The 23,856-nt window shown below is 38.3% G+C and overlaps 2 protein-coding genes across 2 annotated transcripts; one reads left to right on the top strand and one right to left on the bottom strand.

Moving 5' to 3' along the window:
- Positions 1-10,749: 10,749 nt before the first annotated feature.
- On the bottom strand, positions 10,750-16,143 carry LOC149491571 (proton-coupled amino acid transporter-like protein acs). Its single transcript, XM_089699929.1, has 8 exons — positions 16,095-16,143; positions 15,969-16,026; positions 14,419-14,569; positions 14,129-14,335; positions 13,641-13,916; positions 13,351-13,529; positions 13,086-13,261; positions 10,750-10,991 (listed from the first exon to the last, which is right to left on the bottom strand). The coding sequence occupies exons 1-8, from the start codon at positions 16,141-16,143 to the stop codon at positions 10,750-10,752; spliced, it is 1,338 nt and encodes a 445-aa protein (XP_089556055.1).
- Positions 16,144-17,252: 1,109 nt separating this feature from the next.
- On the top strand, positions 17,253-23,337 carry LOC149491570 (proton-coupled amino acid transporter-like protein acs). Its single transcript, XM_089695470.1, has 8 exons — positions 17,253-17,317; positions 18,398-18,454; positions 18,612-18,762; positions 18,836-19,042; positions 22,115-22,384; positions 22,512-22,687; positions 22,835-23,013; positions 23,087-23,337. The coding sequence occupies exons 1-8, from the start codon at positions 17,253-17,255 to the stop codon at positions 23,335-23,337; spliced, it is 1,356 nt and encodes a 451-aa protein (XP_089551596.1).
- The last annotated feature ends 519 nt before the right edge of the window (positions 23,338-23,856 follow it).

The raw sequence follows: 23,856 nt of genomic DNA, 5'->3' as shown, positions 1-23,856 counted from the left end.
TAGTAAAGGATTACTATTGTGCCATAATAAAATTTGTTAATTTTCAATAGCAATAGAAAAATAGAAAAAATCTTTATTTAAAATTTTTAATAATTATTATATCGACATTATATTATTATAGCTATATTATTATAGGCTATGCAGGACCGAAATTTTGGTGCGCAGTGGGCGATGTGGAGGCGGCGGCGAGGGCGGGCGGGCGAGCAGCACGTGCACCGCGTCTCGCGCCCCGGCCCGCGCCAGGCCCGCGCGCCGCCCGCGTGAGCGCCTCATACTACCTAGTGCCTCACCTCGCCTCGTGTAACTGCTGTCGCGAGCTATCTGACAATATTCAACTTCCAAATTCTATTCATTTAAACTAATTATAATAACTCCTACTACATATAAATTTATAAAGAATAGAAAAAATTTGATCAGGAGGCGGACTCGAACCCGCAGCCTTTCACGCTAATCCAGGGCGGATGCCTGACCAACTCAGCCACCCAAGACCCGTAATTCTAGTGGTGGGCCTGGAAACGGGCATCTACTGGGCGGGACACGCGGTATAGTCGTAGCCGTTCCCGCAGTTCCGCCCAAAGCAGCGCGATGGAACAGAGAGATTTAGCATCCCCATCCATAGCCCACTTATTAAATATCCATATTCTGCAATAGTCCTACATCAGCCGCGGCCTGCCCAGGGCTGTATCTCTATGGTGTAGTCATGGGCAGGCTGCGGCTGCAGGAGTCCCACAACATATTAAAATTGGTTACCTGGTGGTACTTACCCGAGTACCTATTGTGGAAATGTGAATAATATTATGAATCACAATAGCTGTGGTCATCATTGGCTACCGCTAATACCTCGAAAACTTTTGTACAGGACGCCTTATATTTCAAAATAGTCATGATTTAAAATGCTTTCTATATTTTTTACAGTAAAGAAAGGATACCAAAAACAGGTGAAAAATAATCGTTAAACACCATATTGTGAATAAAAGCGATGTGTCCTATCCATAGAAATCTAAATAACAAGACACATAGAAGTGCTATAATGTCATAGTTCGTATGAAAACCGCTGTCGCCAAAATCAACACATTTAAACCGATAGCTAAACAGTACACACAAGTAAACTATGCCTTTTATAAATTGGACAGCTTGATTTTAGTGAAAACTAACTTAAATATTAAATTAAGCTTTTTAATATGTATCCTAATTCCTAACGCACGAATTTACGGTGTATTTTAGAATAACATCCCTAAGCATATGAGACGTTTTGTTTATTTTTGCTCCAATACCACACCCCGGACACTCCATACAAAATGATCGTTTTGACAGTCACACTGTAGAGACTGCAAATGTGTGTGTTAACGCTTTATGGTTGGCACATTTGTGACTAGCGTAAAAAAAAATTCGCGTTTTTCTGATGAAATACATCCGTAAACAGCACAATATCTAACCATTTTCTACGAAAAACGATAATCACAAATCCAAAATAATAAAATTACTTTAAGTCAATTTGATTAATGTTGTCAATCTCCGTTGCGTATCGTCCTTGCAGAAAAATATGGCCCATTTTATGTCTGATCGCGCGGGGGTGAGGTAAGTTTAATTTTGGCGGGAGGCGGAGAGTGTCCGTTCTGTAGCGTTTAGCTACTATTATGTATTCTGTGCCAATACGCAAAAATTTGGATTTTCTACAACAGAGGTTGTCAATTTTCAATAGATATAACTTTGAACATAAACTCATAGAAATAAGGTTGAAATTTGTGTTAAACGTGATAATAAGAATGGTCATGGTCATGTGGCATGGTAACCACCTGAGCGGCGACAATGTCACGCGCGCTTACCACTTCTATTGCCTTGTTATTTAGATTTCTATGGTCCTATCATTAGTATATGAAATATTATGTGTTATTATCGTTTTACTTCTTTATTTCTTTGTGAATATTTCAGACGGTGACATCAGGCGACGACGACGCTCACGATCCTCACCCGTTAGGTAAGCAAAATTATGTGAAGAGTAAGTTCATACGATTTTTAACTGACTTCAATAACAATTTCGACACACTATATTTCATTGAAGTAAAGTATGAGCTTGTTAACCAATTTTATTTACGTGTGAAATATACTCAGGAGTGACGTAGACGCGTGGTCGCGGCCGCCGCGCCAGCGCAGCCCGTCGGCTTCGCCGGCTCGCGCGGCGCCTCTGCTCTCACCTCCCCTGCCCGGCGTGGCGTTTGCGCAAGTGTCCACCACATAACATGTTTATACAGTGATGAAAAAGACAATGCTACAAACAACGATTACTCTCGATACAGTTTGTCTGTTATCGGTTTATCTATTCTTTACGTTGATTTTCTAGCGCCCCACGCCCGCTCTCGTACTTCAGCGCGCGGCCCCCGGTGCAGCCGGTGTTGCTGGTGGCGTTGCCCACCGCGAGCCCCGATCCGCGCTCGACCCATATTTTAAATAAAAATAAGAAAAATAAGGTATCTTTTATTTCTGTTAATATATTTTGTCTTGTTCTCCACGTATTGTAATTACTAATATGAACTTTCTTGGAACTCTTTGGGCGCCTTTTAGTCAGTTTAACCTCCTGAGACCCAGGATTTTTTTTTCTTTCTTTTTTAATAAAAATTAGCTGTATCTGTTCTAATGCAATAATAGATATTCAAAAAAATGGAAAAAAAAATCTTTCGTGGAAAACTTGGATTTTCCTTATGTCATATTATATATATTACAGGTGTAATAAGTTTATGAAAATGAAGAAAAACTACATGTTTTTTTTAGTAATTATATATTTTTAAACTTGAATCTAAATATTTATTATTGTATCCATTGTTCTGTGTCTATTTTTTGTACCTTTGTTCAAAGATAGGTATTTTTAAGGGTGAGAAACGACCAGTTCAAGTATTTTGCACCGGCGCGGCGGTGTATTTATATTGCCACGTCCACCCCTATGTCTTATTTCTAATCCATACTCTCGGTCAGCCTCCTCTAATGCTTGGTCCACGTCATGTGCGTCCCCGAGATGGTCTGCCAACAACTGAAGATGACATACATAGTGACGATTCTGTTCTGACATGACTCATACTCATTGGACGAATGGAAGAAGAATCATTTTTCTGGTATTTGGGCGGCTTCATCGGTATCATTTGGGGCATTATCTTCCTCTCAAACATTTATTTCTTCAATTAGACTTCTTCTAAAAGCACTTTTGAATCGTCATAACAGTATTAACATTTACCACCGATTCGGAAAGCAGTATCTATGGAGAAGAACCGGCAAGAAACTCCATAGGTCCATCATATAGGTCAATATTTTACTCATCTAGGTGTTGGTAGATCTCAGTATCTTATAATTCTTGAAAATTATAATAAAATCTGTAACATAAACTAAAGAATGTCATATAGGTAATACATGGGGCCCTTGTACCAAGACCAATTTGGCAAGAATTGAGACCAAATGTCTTACCAGTATGACATAAAAGAAAACATTCATATTTTTCACCTGTTTTAGATTTATCTTACAAAATAACTATTGCGGTTGCAGAAATAATATCTATTATAATTAGATATACAAAGATATACTGCAATATACTAATGGTTCCACTAGAAATGTAAGATTACTTACTGACCACGTGTTTGCCGTCGCACAGCCATCGTCAACTTCGAAATGAGAATACTTCAAATCACTGTCACTTATAAAACCAAAAACCGTTTAGTATAGTGGATAACATACCACTACATCGAGGTATTATTCCCGCATAAACGCAAAAGATGGCGTTGCAATATTTTTTTGTTGTTTATGTAATATATATATGACCGCAGGCCCCAGGAGGTTAAAATATTACGAGGTATATCGCTAAAAAACTTTTATTACATTTTTTTAAATAATTGTGTTGGAAAGTAAAGTAAGGGAGGTGTAGGTGGAGCGGCCAGCGCGGGCTCGCTCGGCGCGGCGCGCGGCGCGGTACGCCGTGCGCGCGCTGCTCTCCGCCCTGCCCCTGCCGCGTGCCGCCGCCGACTCGCTGCCCACGTCAGTGCTACCATCATAATATATTATCTATGTATATTATATTGACTATTGAGTATACTGCATCCTTCAATTTGTTCATATAAAATATGACCTGTAACATTAACTAACTATACAAAACACTGACTTTCCGCCGCGACTTCACTTGGGTCAAGGAAAGTCATTTAGTTCCTGTTCCCGTCGGATTTTCGCGATAAATATTAGTTTTTTAATTATTAAGAATTAGATAAAAATTAGTCTTTCAGTTCTCATACTATTTTTGATCCAAATTTAATCAAAATCTGCAGTACAGCTGCAGCGGTACGTGCGGTTTAGGCGTGAAGAAGAACATACGGACATAGATTCATGCACATCTGTGCTGTGAAGCTTCAAGCTTGGGTTACATATTATTATAATGATATTTTCAAATCAGATCAGCAGAAAATGCTAATCACGTGGAACAAATTTTGTTAAAAAATGAATCCCTATTTCCCTTGATTACGGCATCGAGTGTGAATAGATTTCTATAAAAAATGTTTCTTATTATCGTGTAGGATATTATGAAAAATAATTGAGACAATATTTGCGCCAAAAAAAAAACAACGGCCACGGTCACGGTCAGCGGCTATCTAATCTGTTATTATCTAATTTATTGTTTTGTTTCATGTTGTGTTGTTTTAATTTTAATTAAGTATTGTATTCTGTGTCAATTGTGTTTGTTATTATTATGGAGTCAAATAAATGATCTTTCTTTCTTCTTTCTTTCTTTCTAATCTTCACACGTATTAATTATTATTAGCTGCGCCCTACAGTGATGATATACATATAGCCTATAGCCTTCCTCGATAAATGGGCTATCTAACACCGACAGAATTTTTCAAATCGGACCAGTAGTTCCTGACTCTTCATCTTTATAATGTTTGTAGATTATGTCTGACGGGTCAGCTAGTAAAATAATACATGTATATTATTTGTCTTGTTTATTTATTTTTTTCATAATAACAAGTAATTAACAGCTTTATACTATTATTATATTACTATCTGACCCGCCAGACACAATATTTTAACAAAAACACAACATGTCCGCGATTCGCGAGTTTTCCACGCGGTGGGTACCGTACATAGTTAGAAACTACGTTTAAAACACTAGTTAGATACCCATATCAATAACACATTCATCACAACACATGACACATCTACTTAGTACATTAATTCATAAATTATTGCTTTCAAACATTATACTAATATGTCGTCAAGCGTAATTTTCGCTGAATATCATACTTGCGGTAAGCGCCAGCCATATTACTCGTAATCGTGCGGGGTGAGGTAAGTGTTTACTTTTGGCGGGAGGCGAAGAGTGTCCGTTCTGTAGCGTTAGCTAGGTACTAATAAATTGACTATTCTGTGATAGGTAATAGTATAATACATTTTTTATTAGGATACATATTTATTTCCATAAGATTAATATAAGATTACACGGACCGCTTCAAGCATTTGAGATCGACGGCTTGAAGCCGCGACCGCGCGGTGAACTATAGACATTAGACATTCATTCACTGCCGTACACGGACTGCTCGAGCCGCAGGCCGCAGCCACTTCAAACCGTCAACTGCGCGGTTTGTAGCGACTTTCCGTGAACGGCCTCTCTAAAGTCTAAATCTAAATCAATTCTATATCTGACGATACTGTGACGATACTTATGTCTGTTTAATTACATGTCATGGACCTACATCGATATATTTTTATTGATTAGGGAATAATTTATTTTATTAATAATTGTGATCCTAGTTGTTAAATAAGTATTATAAGGTTATAATATATGTAACTTCTGAAATAACTCATACACTATCTACACATTAACACAAGATAACGTGTTGATAGGCCGGAACCTCCAGAATGGCGGGAACTGCAAAAACCACAAGAACCAAAGGCGCGGGAGCCACAGGAGCCGCGGGGACCATGGGAGTTGCGGGAGCCACGGGAGCTGTGGGAGCCACGGGAGCTACAGGAACCGCACGAGCCGAAGGAACCGTTTCAAGTAGCGCCAGAAGTGGAGCAACACTCATCTTTTCGCAACATCGCCGTGCAGGCGCACGGGCAACTCTTACAGTAATTACGTACTAAATATTCCATAATGCATAATATTATATTATGTACCTATTTAATATGCGGGTTGCCAGTTAGAGCGGCCGTACACGGGCGGCTCAAGCAGTTAACGGCTGAGCGACGTACACGGACTGCTCGAGCGGTCGGTCGTTGACTGCACTAGCTGTCGCTACAAACCGCGCAGTTGATGGCTTGAAGCGCTCGCGACGGCTCGAGTAGGTAGTCCGTGTACGGCAGTCCATAGTTCACCGCGCGGCCGCGGCTTCAAGCCGTCGGTCTCTACTGCTTCAAGCGGTCCGTGTACGGCCGCCCTTAGGGTTGTATACATAGAGTTTTAATTAAATTTGATTCATCTATTAGATGCGTCTGGAATATTATGAATATTTTTTACGTATTCTGCGTAGTATGTAAAATTATACGTCCCTTTTGAGTTTAGTACACAACTCAAAGGGACGTATAGGTGGTATATTATATCACTACATCACTACATAGTATAAAACAAAGTCGCTTTCCCTGTCCCTATGTCCCTATGTCCCTATGTCCCTTTGTACGCTTAAATCTTTGAAACTACGCAACGGATTTTGATGCGGTTTTTTTTAATAGATAGAGTGATTCAAGAGGAAGGTTTATATGTATAATAACATCCATTAAATAGTGGAGAAATACTGTTATTTTTGAGGTTTCTAATGTGATGTCGTAAAAAATTACATTTTTTCCACTTAAGTAAATTGCAAACGCAGGCTGAACCCTACGAGTTTTATCAAAATAATGTACTAAGTATTATACACATTGAAAAGGTCTACAGAAAAGTCCGCGATGGTATATGTCTATCTCTTATGGATAACCCACAATAACTTTATTTTGTCATTTACTTTTTACGACAAATAATGGCTAATTTTCGATACGATTTTAACCAATACAGCATTAATCCTTAACCAATTAAATACCTTGAATACATTGTTCATTTAATATAGATCTATATGGCCCTTTACACCGTATGATTTAAGTGAATATTTTCGAAGATATTACAGATTTAAAAATTGCGGGACGTAGCGTTTGCAGCGCTACAGGCCGGCCGCCCGGCTATCTATTTTATACCCGTGCGAAGCCGGAGCGGGCGACGCTATGTTTTTATATACAACGTTCACAGTTTTTCTGTAGTGTATTTAGTATCGGCATTGCACCCGTGCGAACCCGGGGCGGGTCGCTAGTAGTACATAAAACAAAGTCGCTTTCTCTGTCCCTATGTCCCTTTGTATGCTTAAATCTTTAAAACTACGCAAAGGACTTGGATGCGGTTTTTTTAATAGATAAAGTGATTCAAGAGGAAGGTTTTAGTATATAATTTATTCCGTTTTAGAAAAGCGGGCGAAGCCGCGGGCGGTAAGCTAGTATATAATAATATTATGTTATCTTTTATATATAAAAATGAATCGCAAAATGTGTTGGTAAGCGCATAACTCGAGAACGGCTGAACCGATTTCGATAATTCTTTTTTTATTATATTCCTTGAAGCACGAGGATGGTTTTTATGTAGAGAAAACGTAAATATGTACCACGGGCGAAGCCGGGGCGGACCGCTAGTCTTATATATAAAAATGAATCGCAAAATGTGTTGGTAAGCGCATAACTCGAGAACGGCTGAACCGATTTCAATAATTCTTTTTTAAAGTGAAACTTTTATTACATCGTCTCAAACTTTTTGGTCTGTGTAGCGCATGTCGCGTGTATCGCGGCTGACCGTCACGCGACATGCGCTACACAAAGCAGTGTTCGGAACCGTTCGAACAGTTTCACTTTTACCGTGCTTTCATAAAACCACACAACATTTTTTATTATATTCCTTGAAGTACGAGGATGGTTCTTATGTAGAGAAAACGTAAACATGTACAACGGGCGAAGCCGGGGCAGACCGCTAGTATAATATAATATTATGTCCCAAGAAGTAGTGATATACTGAAGCTGGGAGGTAGAGGACCTAGAGGGCTATCCGAATCAACCACATGAGTGTTATGCGATTTTTATATTTACAATATTTTTACATTAGTATAATGTAGTTACATTTTTGCAGATCTGCAGATATTTCAAACGAACATTCACCAGAATGCGAAGGTGAGACTTAATTATTAAAATTTTTGTTTTTGACCATTATCATTTATCACAACCTCAAAATTCATGTGAAAAAATTCCAATAACCAAGTTAATTCAATAATCTTATTTTAGATTCAATATCGAAAAAGCACCCTAATTTTCGATCTCAAATTCTTCATTTTATGATAACGTTTACTATAAGTATAATATTTTGTTACATTATCCGAAAGAAGACACGTTCGAATTTAGAAAGAAATAAAGAAAGTCTAATTTATTTTCCTCATTGTATTATATATACACCACACATAAACTGGTTACAAAAAAAATAATACATAATAATAAAAAAGATTACTTTAAAAATTTAAAGATCAAAAATCCACGAACTACGTATAGACTAGTGTGACTAGAGTAGATAATTTTTGAAACAAAATAATCGCATTCGGATGAAACCATTAGAAAAGGAGGGGAATAATATGATGAAAATAAAAGGAAAAATAAATTACGGTCAATCCGAGTTCGGGAAGTGAGGAGGGGGGAGCTTTTAAGAGAAAAAAATAGTTTCTCTCGATTTCCGACAAAACTACAAGTCCGAGTATTATGGAATTGAGATAAATAATAAAAACCTTATTTATTCCATATCTCTCAGATTTACATTTTAAATGATTATTAGTATTGTTAGTATGTTGTTATTCTAGTTAGTTAATGTTAGTATGATTTACTTATTTAATGAGGTATGGATCTCGTTAGAGTAAAGGCCTCCTCCATTTTCTTCCACAGGTTTCTATCTATTCCTTTATTTATCCAATTCTTTCCCGCAATCTCTATAACATCATCAGCCCACCTTTTGAGTGGACGTCCAACTTTTCTTTTCCCCAATACTGGTCCTTTCCATTTGGTCGTTAGCCATGTCCACCTTTTGTCGGTATAACGAGAGATGTGACCTGCGGACCTGCCCATTGCCACATAAGCTTCAACGCGTGTGTTAGTGCGTCTACAATTTTTGTTTTTTGTCGTATTGTTTCATTTGTTATGTTGTTTTTGATATTTATGTTTAGGATACTTCTTTCCATTGCCCTTTGTGTTGTACTTATTCTTTGCTTAATTTTGCTTGTGTAGGTCCATGTTTGGCATCCATATAGTAGGCTAGGTAAGATGCAGGTATCCATTATAGTTCTCTTTATCTTCATACTATAGTTTCCTTTGAGTATTTCTTTATGTGACCAAAACTAACATTTATATGTACATGAAATTAAGTTGTTTACGCGATATTATGTTATTTGATTTATATAATAATAATAAAAATGGTTGGCCATTGACTAAAGAATTTTTCGGGCGTAGGTACTAGGTAGTATGTTTAAACATAATAATATGCGTTATTTGTTTGGTTTTCCGCACGGCATACGGCATACAGGGCGAGAAGGCGAGTGCGAGCGCTGCACGGACATGCGCGGCTGCGCCGGCGACGTGGCAGCGCTGCGCACGGCGCACGTGCGGCTGCTGCTGCGGCAGGTGCGGCAGCTGCGGCACATCGAGCGGCTCGACAAGGTGCTGCGTCGCGCCAACCATTCACACCGAAACCTAATGACTTAAATCGACTTGTTTGAATTTATACCTGATGTTGAGCATTATTATACGATACACATTATTATATTACAAGCCTATTATTTACAATAAAATATTATATGAGACTCCGGGCTGACCCGCACCGAATTCGTCGGATGATTAACAATATTGATATTTCACCCAGGCCCAGGGCCCCGCCGATCTTTACAACTATGGATTTTGATACAACTTTTTTAATATACATAGTGGTCTCGAGGGAGCTGTTAGTAGGTATATACATATAAGTTGTTAAGATTTCTAAAAATACAGACAAGCTGCGGGTGGAAAGTTTTCATACGCATAGTAAAAGCTCTTTAACTACACATGTATGCAAGAAGGTCATAAAGAAATGGTTACATGCGCTTTCTTTTGAAGAAACCGAACAATTACTTAAAGGACCACTGAGCTGACACAAATTATAACATGCCTTCAGTCACAAACAATGACACACACACACACACACACACACACATACACACACACGTCAACACACACACACACACACACTCTATCACGAACACGCGTGCTGTAAACCGCAAAATAATTTACTTTGTGTTTTTCTTTTATTTTTTATTAATTGTATTAACTTGCATTACATTAAATTATTTACCTACTTGTTAACTTTCTACTGTCCATAACATATATTATGTATATAACCAAGAAGCGCAACTCAGGGTCCCAAGACACAAGTATTTCACTTAGTTTGGGACCCACTGTCGTACATTAATTGTAAAACATAAAATGGACAAATAAATTTATTTCATTTCATTTCTTTAAAATTATTTAATATCAATGGACCAGTCCATTACTTAACTGTTTTTATTATACAACATAATATTATTATGTGTAGATGAATAACTATGCAAAGTATGAAGGCTCTTAATTAATATAACTAAGAAAAACTATTCAATAGCATCTATTTTTAATTAATGTATGAAGTACAGTGGTCAATAATTATTATTCGGCCGCTTCGACGATTTCGATGATCGACGAATAGCAGCCGGAGACGAGGCAAACCATTCCGACGAAGACAATGAGGACGTCTCGCACGAGGCGGTAGTGGCACAGGCCGTACTCGCCCGGGTACCAGATGCAAGCGTCCATGATGCCCGGGAACACGACGGCCAGCAGCGACAGGCAGAAGGCGCCGAACAGCGCGATGAACGGTCCCAGGTGCGGCACCAGCAGCGCCAGCAGCCCTGCGCGCAATCGTCACGTGATGCACGCTACTCGCTACACCTAGTTATCATCATATTATGCTTTCCTAACTAGGTGACAATTCAGACTAGGTGATTTTAAAATACGGTAATGATGTAGGACATGAACAGGGAAGTGCAGAACTTATAATACTGCAATCTCTATCATTGGTACGGGAGCTAGCAACGTTTTAAAAAAAGTCATTTTAGTATAGTTGGGTTTTTGATATACTGTTTCTCTTGCTATTTCTGTTAGAGTCCGGGCTGTCTGGCTGGCGGAAGTGGTTGCGTTTATTAGTGCGCACAGGAAAATATATTTAACTTTAAAGTCATTTATTAACGCGTAATTTTTAAATTGTTAAATAGGTGCCATACGCAATTTTTTATTTCAAAATAATTAAAGTGTCATCGAAATAAGTGAAATTCCATCAACATGAGTCCCCGTTAAGGATAAGTTATCACTGTGTTACTTATCCATACTAATATTATAAATGCGAAAGTAACTCTGTCTGTCTGTCTGTTACTCAATCACGCCTAAACTACTGAACTAATTTGCATGAAATTTGGTATGGAGATATTTTGATACCCGAGAAAGGACATAGGCTACCTTTTATTGCAAAATATGTACCACAGGCGAAGCCGGGGCGGACCTCTAGTACTATATATAATTAATTAATTATATAACATTCATTTTACTATTTACAATTTTTTTGCAACAATCTACCATGGTGCCTCCTTTTCCCAACGAACCTCAAATAGGACGTTAATGTAAACTGATAAAATCCAAATATCATCAAATTCATATTAATACCCAAAAATGTAATAAATTTGAAACCATCTATTAAAAATATTAGTTTACTAATTATTTATTAATACTAGCTTTCCGCCCGCGGCTTCGCCCGCACAGTCAAAGAAAAACCCGCATAGTTCTCAAAAAATTTATGTTTGATAGATCTATCTAAAGGCAAAAGATTAAAAATTATGCGTTAATAAATGACTTTAAATTAAGGATATTTTCCTGTGCAGATAAGATGCGCACTAATAAACGCAACCACTGCGGCCAGCCAGACAGCCCGGACTCTAACAGAAATAGGAAGGGAAACAGTATATCAAAGAACCAAGTAGGTATTCTAAAATTCTCTCTTGTCAACCTTGCTACCTCCTATACGACATGTTCAAAGCATAACGTCGTGAGGACTACGCACAAAAAATACTTTAATTTCAATTACCCGTATACCCACTGCCAATCCACTGTATTGCTAGTGCTACTCACTACTCGCTAATAATTATCTCTCGAGTCATATTATAAATAAAGGGTGTTTACAATCTTACGGGGACAGTAATAAAAAACACAAACCTGTGTGTGGGAATTACTTCTCACTGATAAAATATACAGGGTTACAGGTTACTTGTAAAACACCAGCAACCTTGCAGGACAAGATAGCTAACATCATAAGTAACAACATTTGTTCTACGACTTTTGATAATTTGTTAGATTTTATTTTCATACAAAAATAAATAAGTATTCTTTTAATTTTCCGTTTGAATATTATAAACTCTACGCGCATCCCAAAAATTACGTATTTACAAAAAGCGAACGAGAGGGGGAAGGGGGCGTTGCGTCGTCCTTTCGATAATGAATAGAACATAATATACTTACAAATGTTAGGAGAGTACAATAAAAGCTTAAAAAATCATTTAAAAATAATTTATTGCGTTGAGCCAAAAGTCGTAGAACAAATGTTGTTAATTTATGATGTTAGCTATCTTGTCCTGCGAGGTTGCCGGTGTTTTACAAATAACCCTGTATAGACCAAGATCAGTTTATTGTAGGTATACATTGGCGGTGGATCGAGAGGTACTCTATACAATCCTGAGGAATTATCTGTAGGTAAGGACGGTAAAGTATGTTATGGTACAATAATATAATAATTTAAGTAGTATTTCATACATTGCCACAATGACCCGGGTATTCTACATAATATGACTAAGTATTGTATAGAATGAGCCTGCATGATATAATTATTGTAGGTAACATATACATATATTATACATAGACATATAGTTTTTTCATATGACTACTCTTTATTTACTTACATGGTATAAATACTAATAAAAGTCTTAAGGCGTAATCGAAGAACCACGTGCTCTTAGACGATAGAGTCAATTTTTTTTTTATTTTTCTCCATAGAATGCTATAAGCGACAAAATTTTGTAAAGGAAATGAGAGAAAAATTGCTAGAGCAAATGTTATTTTAGCTGCTTGTGCTTTTCTGAAAATAAAAAAAAGATAGGTCCGTTATAAACATTAGTATTTTCGGTAAATTGATTCACGTTACTTATTTATTGTATTTGCGCATACTTTTGTTCTTGCGGAAGGTTGAGAGTGATAGAAGGCGCAATGTCGTCGCCATACTTGAGGTAGCCGAACACGCCCATGGTGAGGTACAGCGTCACAATGACGACCATTCCCACGTTGAACAGCCCGCACAGCCCCACGAAGCGCTTCGGCTGCTCCATGTTGTACTCCAGCGCGAGCACCTGCCGGCGGACGACTCGTCAGAAGGTGGGTTACCTACACGCTTACCCGGCTACGTTCGACGCAGCTCATCTGAGATATCAAATATTATTTACATGAAGAAAAGTACTAACGACGCCAACGGCTTCTAGTGCGAATAAGGCGATTCCTATAAATACAGGTATGTCTGCTAAATTCTTCATATTTAACTTTTCGTCGTCTAACGCGACATCGTCTTCTATGAGATAAAAGAAAACGAGTATAAAGCCGAGCATGGTGACAGCGTTGGAGACTGTGGACAGCGGCGTCATCAGCTTCAGGTCCTTCACCAAGCCTAGCAGCGTCAACGGCGGCAGCAGGAAGCACAGGTGCATTCTCAACGACATTTCTTCTCCATAGAAATCGAACACCTGAAGTAGGTAATAATAAATTACATTTTTTTTAAGAATTTTATACATATGATAACTTAGCATGATACGCGATTTTTAACTATCATAAAAGTCAAATGGAACATCATTTTAACAAATAGGTAGGTTAGACTAGGCTTTATAATATGAAAGAACAAATTAAATTAAACTGTACAATATAATAAGTATATTTAGTTAGTTGCATACACATGCACCTGTTTGACATTTTCCGCCACGAAGACGCAGTAGATGCAGCAGATTCCGAGCTGCCACAGGATGAGCACCACGTCTACGAAGTAGTAGAGCAGGCCGGACGCCCAGCGCAGGCACGGCGGCCCGTCCTGCAGCGCCAGCCACATGGACTTGGGGTACGCGATGTAGCCGCGCCGCCACTTCTTGCACAGCCTGTACTGCGCTGCGATCTGTTCCAAACGGTTACTTGCGACGACGCGTCCAACATTCGGAAAAATAAACATCAAAATTACTCTCGAAATGCGTGTCTCACGAGTAGCTGCATGCAGTAAGCGGCAAACGAGGCGATGAGCGACATCCCCACGATGGCCGTGAACACACCCACGCGGCTCACGGCGCTGGGCATGGCCAGCACGCCAGCCCCGATGCTGCCCTTCAGCAGGTGAATCATCGTGTCCGCGTACCTGCCGACAGATGGCCATCCCGTCACTTCGGCGACGAGAGTGATTTTAAGTTAAAGTAAATCCTGTTAAATTAACATAGCAACGTTCATTTTCAAGGTTCCGAACCTCATAAGGAACAAGGAACCCATATAGGATCTCTACTTACGGTCCCTTGATGCTGTGAAAAAATCAAACGTATAAACACACACACACAAGGCACAGCCGTAAATGCTAAAATTTTTCGCATATTTCGACATTCGCAAGGGAATCAAAAAAAAAATGTATTATGTACACGGGAACCACCCTGTGATTTCCCTGTGATTTCATGAAAACAGAGTCATGAAATTTGGTACAAGGTAACTTTTATTCTTATAACACTGATATAGGGATAGTTGCGAAAAACATGAATTTTTAGTTAGATTATACTTAGTAAAAAAAAATTTCAGAATTTTAAACTTACAACTTTTTTACTCATGAACACTTACATGTATTAAATTGATATTCCCATCAAAAACTCACCACCTTTATGCATAACACCTATAAGCTGTAATAAAATGAAACTTCTATGTCAACGCAGTCAACGCAATTAGAAGACATAGAAATTAAAGCCGCATATTCTGAAACTCGCAACTAATTGAATAAGAATAATAAGAATAAGAATAAGAATAATTTATTTCGCCAAAAGCCAACAACAGATATAATAAAAAGAATAAGGAATACAAAAAACACAGAAAAAGACAAAAGTGTGGCAGACCTTTAGCAAAAAGGGGACCAACTCAGTATTAAGCTGTGCCTTCAACAGCACAGCACTGATTTTCAGTGGCCCCCATTGTTTGAAGTACAGCTACACAGACCGAAGTATAGAGGGATAGAAATTACCTATATTAATAAAATAAACAATATTACACGTTATAAATATCATACATATAAATAGAAGGCATAGGAATGTACGTATACTAGAACATTAAGAAAATAGTAATAAATAATAACGAAAATAAAAAATTAATAAACATACATACAGATAAATAGACACAAAAGAGAGATGCTACATTCTACAGTAGGTTACGGTTGTTTTTTAAAAATAAAAGCAGCAACTTTATTTTTGAAGTTGTTATAGCAACTTGCAAGGGTATAAAAACCTACAAGGTAATTCCAGTGAACACAGAGTCTTGAAATTTGGTTAAAAACAATGTCTTATAGTACGGATAAAGGAAATATTGCTAAAAAGAATAGGTTTGTTCGGGGCCCTCGGCCTCGGTACACGAGTCCGGCTCGCACATAGCCGGTTTTTTAAATTTTCTGCGTTGCGCTGTCGACGTACACAGTGAAAGTCTACAGATTTCTTTGCCACGATTGTTCGATTCGAGCGGAAGCGAAAGCGACGGGCCGAAAAGGCATCAAAGAACACAAAAGGGCTCACGAGGTGGGCTTCTCCACTTTCCGGTGCTGGTGCGGGTCGTAGGCCTCCTCGTCGTCACCTGAAAGCAGAGCTAGCGTGAGGGAGCGCGGCGCGGCAGCGGACGGGGCCGGCGCGCCGCGCTCGCACCTCCCGTGATGGTGTCCACGATGCCGGCCATGAACTCGTACACGAACATGCTGCCTTCTGGTTTCTGCGCCGCCCGACACCGAACGCTTCATTTACATCGTACACTTCGAACGTGTATCGTGCTACAGGACTTTTCATAACAGCAGAGACACATTGTGAAGTATGTTTGACACTGCAGTCCCAAAGAGAATTTAAATCACTACAATTACACAGATAAATATAACAAGTCACTACGCTCTGCATATCTTTGGTCTCTTTCATTGAGAAGTTTATAGCTTTTTATACTTAAGCTCTTGATATTTTTATCCAATGAAGCCGATTCTCTTTTTTAAATTCATAGTTATGGACCAATTATGGGCACTCAATCAAAATGAAATTGTTTCTAATTTATAACTAAATAGAAAATGCAGTTGACAAATCTGATTTGAATATTTGTGATTTTTATCATATTTTCACGTGCGTGGACCACGAGTAGACATATTATTAAGCTTGGCGGACATCATCAATACAATAACTAGTTGTTAATCTATGCACATCGTTGTTGTCAATCACAGTTGTCAATGTTGTCGTGTTGTTGCGGTTGTTGACTTGTTTGTTGCCATGTTGCTGCATGATCGCAGATTAGCGGAAAATTAAAACTTGACAATGACTTTTCTATGGTAAAAATACATGTACCTTTTCAAGTAAATATTATAAAGAATTGTTACTATACTTTACAGAAGCAGTATTAATTTATTAATAAGATATATACTTGGTTGGTAAGTAAATATTATATCAGTTATAAAATATAATATCATTACTTGCTGTTTAACAATTCAAATTATTGAACTAGGGCTCCATATTATTTCACTGATGAAAAACACTTTAAAGAAGAAAAGGTCATCTTCAACACTTGGTGTTTTAATAGATTTCCAACATGAAATATAAATTTTATTTAAAGCTTCGTCTTAACAGCATTTCTTGAATATTTGTTATTTTAAGACAATTACTAATTGTAATAAAGTTCAATAAATACGCTGGTTAAGAAGGAATGGTACCTACTTGTTAAATAACATAAAAAAACAATCTACTTTAATAATTATAAAATGAGTTTACTTCAAGTCTGATTGGTAATCAAAACAAGTATCTAAAGAAAGAATTGTGCAGGTGGTAGTGTCGATGGCCGCAGAGGGCCGGAGCGAGCGGCGTGCGCGCAACTCGGCCGCGCCTGCGCTAGCGCATAGGTGAGTGAGTGAGTCGCTTGGAATCAAGTGTATATGTTACCGGAAATGTATGTAATCCGTCATTGTATACAATTCCTAGGAAATGTATGTAATTCCTAAAATCGCACGGAAATGTGAAATCAATTATTTTATACACATTGCCTAGGAAATCTATACATTTCTTAAATAGCAATCGGAAATGTAAAACATCTAAGATATTGGAAGGTACGTGGGTCGATAGGGGGAGGGCCGAAAATTCGTAATCAGAATTTTTGGTTTGGATAAGGGGGTGGAGCTCCGTCGGCTCACGACCACTTTTTGTAGAATTTTGGAAAAAGACGAATTTCGGCATATTACAAAATGCCGGCCGTTTGTAATACGGTGGATCATACAATCCGACTGGGACGTGTACAAGGGGACAGCGGGACGAGAGGACTGATTACTAACCAAATGAAAATTTGATTTGATTGAATATAAGTTGATTTAAGAAATGTTAATTAGTAAGATAATATGAACATATTATTATTATTATTTTACGGTAAGACTGTTACCCGATACAGTGTTTTGTTACAGAAATCATTTATTTTATACATTTCCTAATACATTTCCTAGGATATCTATGCATTAAATAGTTTATTAAACAATATTTTATACATTTCCTAAATGGTATCGGAATTGTACACATTTCCTAGGATTTGTATACAATTCCTTGATTTCATACATTTCCGTAACCGACATCTCTACACGTGTCAAAAATCGATGTGTCACAGAAATCATCTTAGGTGGAAAGGACTATAGTTATAGCGGCCGCGGGACAAGGGTCGCGCCACCCCACAAACTTGAAGTAAAGCTTCTACTAACAACTTATAACTACATACCCACTAAATAACATATTTTTATATAGCATGATGAAACTGGGTCTTTACTAATTACTGATGACTTCAGCAACCGGGCATAAAATATAGCAGTTCAGAATAATCATTTATGTCAATGTATTTACTTCGAGGTCCTAATCATTGCACAGCTGTGAATAATTAATAATGATAGGTTTTAGATTAAAACTTATTCAAGGGAACTAACTAAACGTCTTCTTCATTTTAGAAATGACCGAGATGACTACGATCCTCACATGCATCGAGAACTGCAAAACCCCACAACGTGAGTTTACAGATGATTGATAACGGTGATGATAGATAATATAATTGTTATAATATTATTATTGTTAATATCGAGATACACGCGACATGCGCTACACAGACCAACAAGTTTGAGACGATGTAATAAAAGTTTCACTTTAAAATTATTACAATCGCAGCGACCTGGAGTCCCTGGTGCACATCCTGCGGCTGGGGCTAGGCACGGGCATCCTCGCCATGCCGCAGGCGTTCGCGCGAGCAGGCATCGCCACCGGCGTCGTCGCCACAGTCATCGTCGCCGTAGTCGTCACGCACTGCCTGCAGGTGTTGGTAAGCGCCTCTCGCTCGCTCACGGCGGCGCGCGGAGGCTCGTGACTCGCCAACCCTTCGCGTTCCTCCGCAGATCCGGGCACAGTACGACGTGTGCAAGATGCGCCGCGTGGCCATGGTCCCGTACCCGGAGGCGGCGCGTATCGCGCTGGAGCAGGGCCCACGCGCGCTGCGCCCGCTGGGCAGGCCGACTCCCGCCGCCATCGACTTCTTCTTGGTCACCTACCAGCTAGGCGTGTGCTGTTGCTACATAGTTTTTATGGCTAACAGTTGTAAAAAGGTACTGGATATACATACGTATATATTTACTATAGCAGAGCCATTTTAATAGGCAACATTTGACAGTTCAACAAATTTCAACAACGTAACCTAGTAACGACGACATAGAATAACATGATATTTCGTTTTGTTAGAACTGCACATTTGCTTAAATTTTTCACGCCTCATAAGCGAAGCGTTGAGGTGGGTACTACTGTCACTTCGCGCAAAACATCTGATTTTTCAAACTTAAAATGTCTTTATGTATCATACATTGCACTTGTAAGATAATAACATACACACACATATTAAGAAAAAACACTATTTTTAACGTTCATGATATTTTTGATGTCATTTTTGTTATTTAAACTAGTTAAAAAACAGTTTAAAAAAGTTCTGTCTTGGACGTCCGTGTGTCTGTATGTGCGGATCCTTTTTCTTGTTAACACGATAGCGACCGAAATACTTTACTAATCGAGTCTTTTTTTTTCTCTTACGCTTGAGTATGCTCAGGAATAGAACCCTTTCATTTTTCAGGGTCTGATTCGATGTGGTTTAATTGTTATTAAATAAACAAAAATAATAATTAATAAATATTTATTAAAAAAAAATTATGAGGCGTGCACTTTTGGATTTTCCAAATTATTTTCAATTACGATTACATATCTTCTTATATCTTATATATAAAAATGAATCGCAAAATGTGTTGGTAAGCGCATAACTCGAGAACGGCTGAACCGATTTCGATAATTCTTTTTTTATTATATTCCTTGAAGTACGAGGATGGTTCTTATGTAGAGAAAACGTAAATATTACGTACCACGGGCGAAGCCGGGGCGGACCGCTAGTTTATAATAATAATGACCGATACAAGTAATTTTAGGATTTGATTTTACTGATAAACCATTCTAAACATAGTAAACAATTTCTGATTTAAAAAACTGACGTCGCTACAATTTTGTGTCAATAAACCTTTTTTCTTTTTAAATACCAGAGACGTTACTTTAAAAATCGAAATCTGACAACTAGAATCGAATGCATTGATTACTTGGGAATAAAAATCATCATAAATTATTGACATGTGTTTTAGTCCGGGATCCATCGCCCATTTTTGCAAGTGATTACTATCAAGCTAATTTTTCGTGAGTAGCTTTATTTTGATGAGATGCCCAATAATTTCATGTACGAAACTCTCGATTGTTTTAGCTACCAGAGGAAACAAGGATAAAATATTTTGATTTGATGGTTCTCAAATATTAATTACTAACTGAATGTTTTTTTTTGTTCAATATCAAGATAATTATCTAAATTATTCGAAAAAATATTTGTCCTACAAAATCTATGGTTTGATCAAAGAGTCCCCCTTTCCAATGTGTATCGATAACGAAGTCATCATAAATGATTACTAACCAGCTGATTTTTTTTATTTTCACTTATTTAATACTTATATAATTCAACAGACATATTGTCCTACAAATTGCGTAATAAATATTTGAGAACCGTCATATCAAAAATTTTTATCCTTGTTACCTCTGTAAGCTACCACAATCGAGAGTTTCGTACATGAAATTATTGGGCATCTCATCAAAATAAAGCTACTCACGAATAATTAGCTTGATAGTAATCACTTGCAAAAATGGGCGATGGATCCCGGACTATTTCAAGTTCGATTGACAAATGTTTCAAGCCCGTATCGATTAATTAACTTTAATCTATGTTTTTAAGCAGGTTACCACCCTATGAAGATAAAATTGATAGACGTCAAATGTTGCCTATTAAATTGGCTCGATTATAAAATATTTATATATTATTATATAGGTAATAATATTATGTAATCCGTTTAACAATGTGACTTCATTAGCGAATAAGCCGATCGAACAGATATTCACAATTTCTCGACCGCATGAAATATTGTATTGTATTGTATGAAGTAGTTGTAATTCTATTGTATTTGAATAATTATGCGTGGAGGGAAAGTAGGTACTAGAAATAATGAAGATAGTAAATTTTGCTGAAAGGTAACATTCCTTTATTAGAACTAAAAATTAAAAAGAAATAAAAATTGTTATTTTATTCTTAAACTATACCATATTATCCGTGAAAAAATTAAAAAAAATTAAAAAATTAAATCTTTATTATGGAGTACATAATACAGCATTGATTACAGGAAGGGCGGAAGTAAATAATTAAAACCGGCCAAACACGAGTCCGACTCGCGCACCGGAGATTCTGTATAAAACTGTTTTTAGGATTCCGAATCTCAAAAAGAAAAAACACAACCCTTATAATATAGGATCGGGACCATAGACTTGAGTATGCAATATAAATTTCAGCATGATACCTTCACACGTTCCTGAGAAAAATAGTCTTGAGTGACAGACAGACAGACGGACAAACAAAAAACATCACGCGAGTATTTTCGCGCGAAACATGTTCGCCGCTCCTTTAGTTTCTGTGATCTGTGTCGCCGCTAGTTATAGTTCAAAAGAGGATTCCCCGTACCATAGATTGGAATGTAGCCCATATTTCAATGTATGGTACGCGGAATCCCATCATGCATCACAGATATTATAATTAAACTAGTTTTTAAACCGCGGCTTCGCCTGCGTTTTGAAAGAAAATCTCCCATTGTTTTCGTCCCTGTGGGATTTCCGGGATAAAAACCTAAATACCAAATTTCATTGGTATATAGCTGAAGATCAAGTCTTCAGTATTTCAGAATTCAATCGGTTCAGAAGTATATTTTGCGTGAAAGAGTAACAAACACCCATCCATCCTCACAAACTTTCGCATTTATAATATTAGTATCTAGGATTATAATATTTTTAGGATAAACTCAAACAGACAATATTCACTTTTGGTATTCAAGGTAGGGCAATGCCATTTTATTCGGTTTGTAATCCCAATCGAAATAGGTAAGGAGCTTTGTCTCTATACAGTATACAGCTTATCTACTTATGTGTTAGGTTAAGATTATTAAAGCTAGACACTGGACGATTTAAAAATGTATTTCAACCATATTATTAACACTTAAAGGATGGTATTATTGCCCTATTAGACGATATAATTTTGAAAAATAATATTTTAATTTCAGTTGTTTGATCCAGTATTCGTGATGCCTGTGGAAATGTACATGCTAATTTTTCTTCCGCCCATAATTGCATTAAATTTGATCAAAAGCCTTAAAAAGTTAGCTCCGTACTCCGCGGTGGCTAATGTGATGGCTTTCATAAGTATATGCATCATCTTGTACTACTTGCTGACGGGTCAGAAGTCTGTGCAGCCGATCGAATTGTGGGGCTCGCCGGCCACATTCCCTCTCTTCTTCGGCACCATCGTGTTCGCGCTGACTGCCGTAGGCGTGGTACGTGGAAGCACATATTATTATATACATTAAAAAACTTTATAAAGTTCTGTCAAAATTTATATTGAAATCTCGAGCGTATTTTTGGGACCAATGAACCGGCCTAGCACAGTAAACGAACCGGCAGGTGGTGGCCGTGGAGAACAACATGAAGACGCCCAAATCGTTCGGGCGGCCGTGTGGTGTGCTGCACATCGGCATGACTCTCACTACCACGCTGTTCCTGGCGGTGGGCTACTTCGGCTACATTTTCTGTGGGTCCGAGTGTAGCGACGCCATAACCCTGGACCTTCCGAAGGAAACGTGAGATATTTTCCGTTATTACCATTGATATAATTCCTTAGTTATTTTACAAAAACATGCAATAGTACCTACTATTATTTCAAATGCACCTTACTGATCATTACAAAGCCAGGGCGAACGTAACGTATCAGGGGCACATCGTTGCAGTCTGGCGTCGGCCGCGGTATTGTTGTACGCGTTGGCGATTTTCATCAGCTACGCTCTTCATTGCTACGTGCCGGTGGATGTGCTCTGGAACACGTACCTGTCGCCGCGCCTCGAACGCGGCGGCTCCAACCTGGTGCTCTGGGAGTACTGCGTCCGCGTGGGCTTATGTCTGTTGACGTGTAAGTTGTGGGGTTCAGCAAGAGCTCCCGGGTCGGCTCACGGCCTGAGTGTCGACGTGTGGTGTGCTTGCAGTCATGCTGGCGGTGTCGGTGCCGCGGCTGGGGCTATTCATCTCGCTGTTCGGCGCGCTGTGCTCGTCAGCGCTTGGCTTCTGCTTCCCGGCGCTGATGGAGGCAAGCCTGGCGCACGCGCGGCCACCGTCGCCAGCGCGCCTTCTGCTGATGCTAAAGGACGTGGCGCTGTTTGTCGCCGGAATTGTCGGCCTGGTGGCCGGCACGTACACTTCTATCTTAGGAATAATCATGTCTTTTACAGATCGTTGATTTTTTTTTAAATTTATATATAGGTAAATTTAGTAACACCATGGTAACTAACACCAAATAATTGAACAAATTGACGCGGCATAATTTTAAAATGTTAAATAGATAATATGTATTTACAAAATAAAGTATACGATTAGATAATAAAGTGGCCTTAGAAGGTATTTTTCTTTTAATTTATCAAATTTTGTCATTTAAATTTTGAAAAATGGTCTGCTGAAATAATTAATTAACGCCATTTTCGACTTTACCTGAATTAGGTTTAGTTACCTGAGTTTAATGAAAATTATCACTCTTGGTGGAAACAGCCTGATGACAGGTGAAAGGACAAATAGACAGCCAGATATACAGGTGTCTTATCGTCGGTATTCTAAGCTCAATGGAAGTTATAGTTTTGCCACACCCCGGACACTCCATACAAAATGATCGTTTTGACAGTCACACTGTAGAGACTGCAAATGTGTGTGTTAACGCTTTATGGTTGGCACATTGTTGACTAGCGTAAAAAAAAATTCGCGTTTT

Source organism: Colias philodice, chromosome 1 (genome assembly GCF_061535455.1).
Source record: "Colias philodice isolate Cphi_HAF_F1 chromosome 1, ilColPhil1 Martin Lab GWU primary, whole genome shotgun sequence".
NCBI classification, from domain to species: Eukaryota; Metazoa; Arthropoda; class Insecta; order Lepidoptera; family Pieridae; genus Colias; species Colias philodice.
This window is presented reverse-complemented; position numbering and strand designations above follow the sequence as displayed.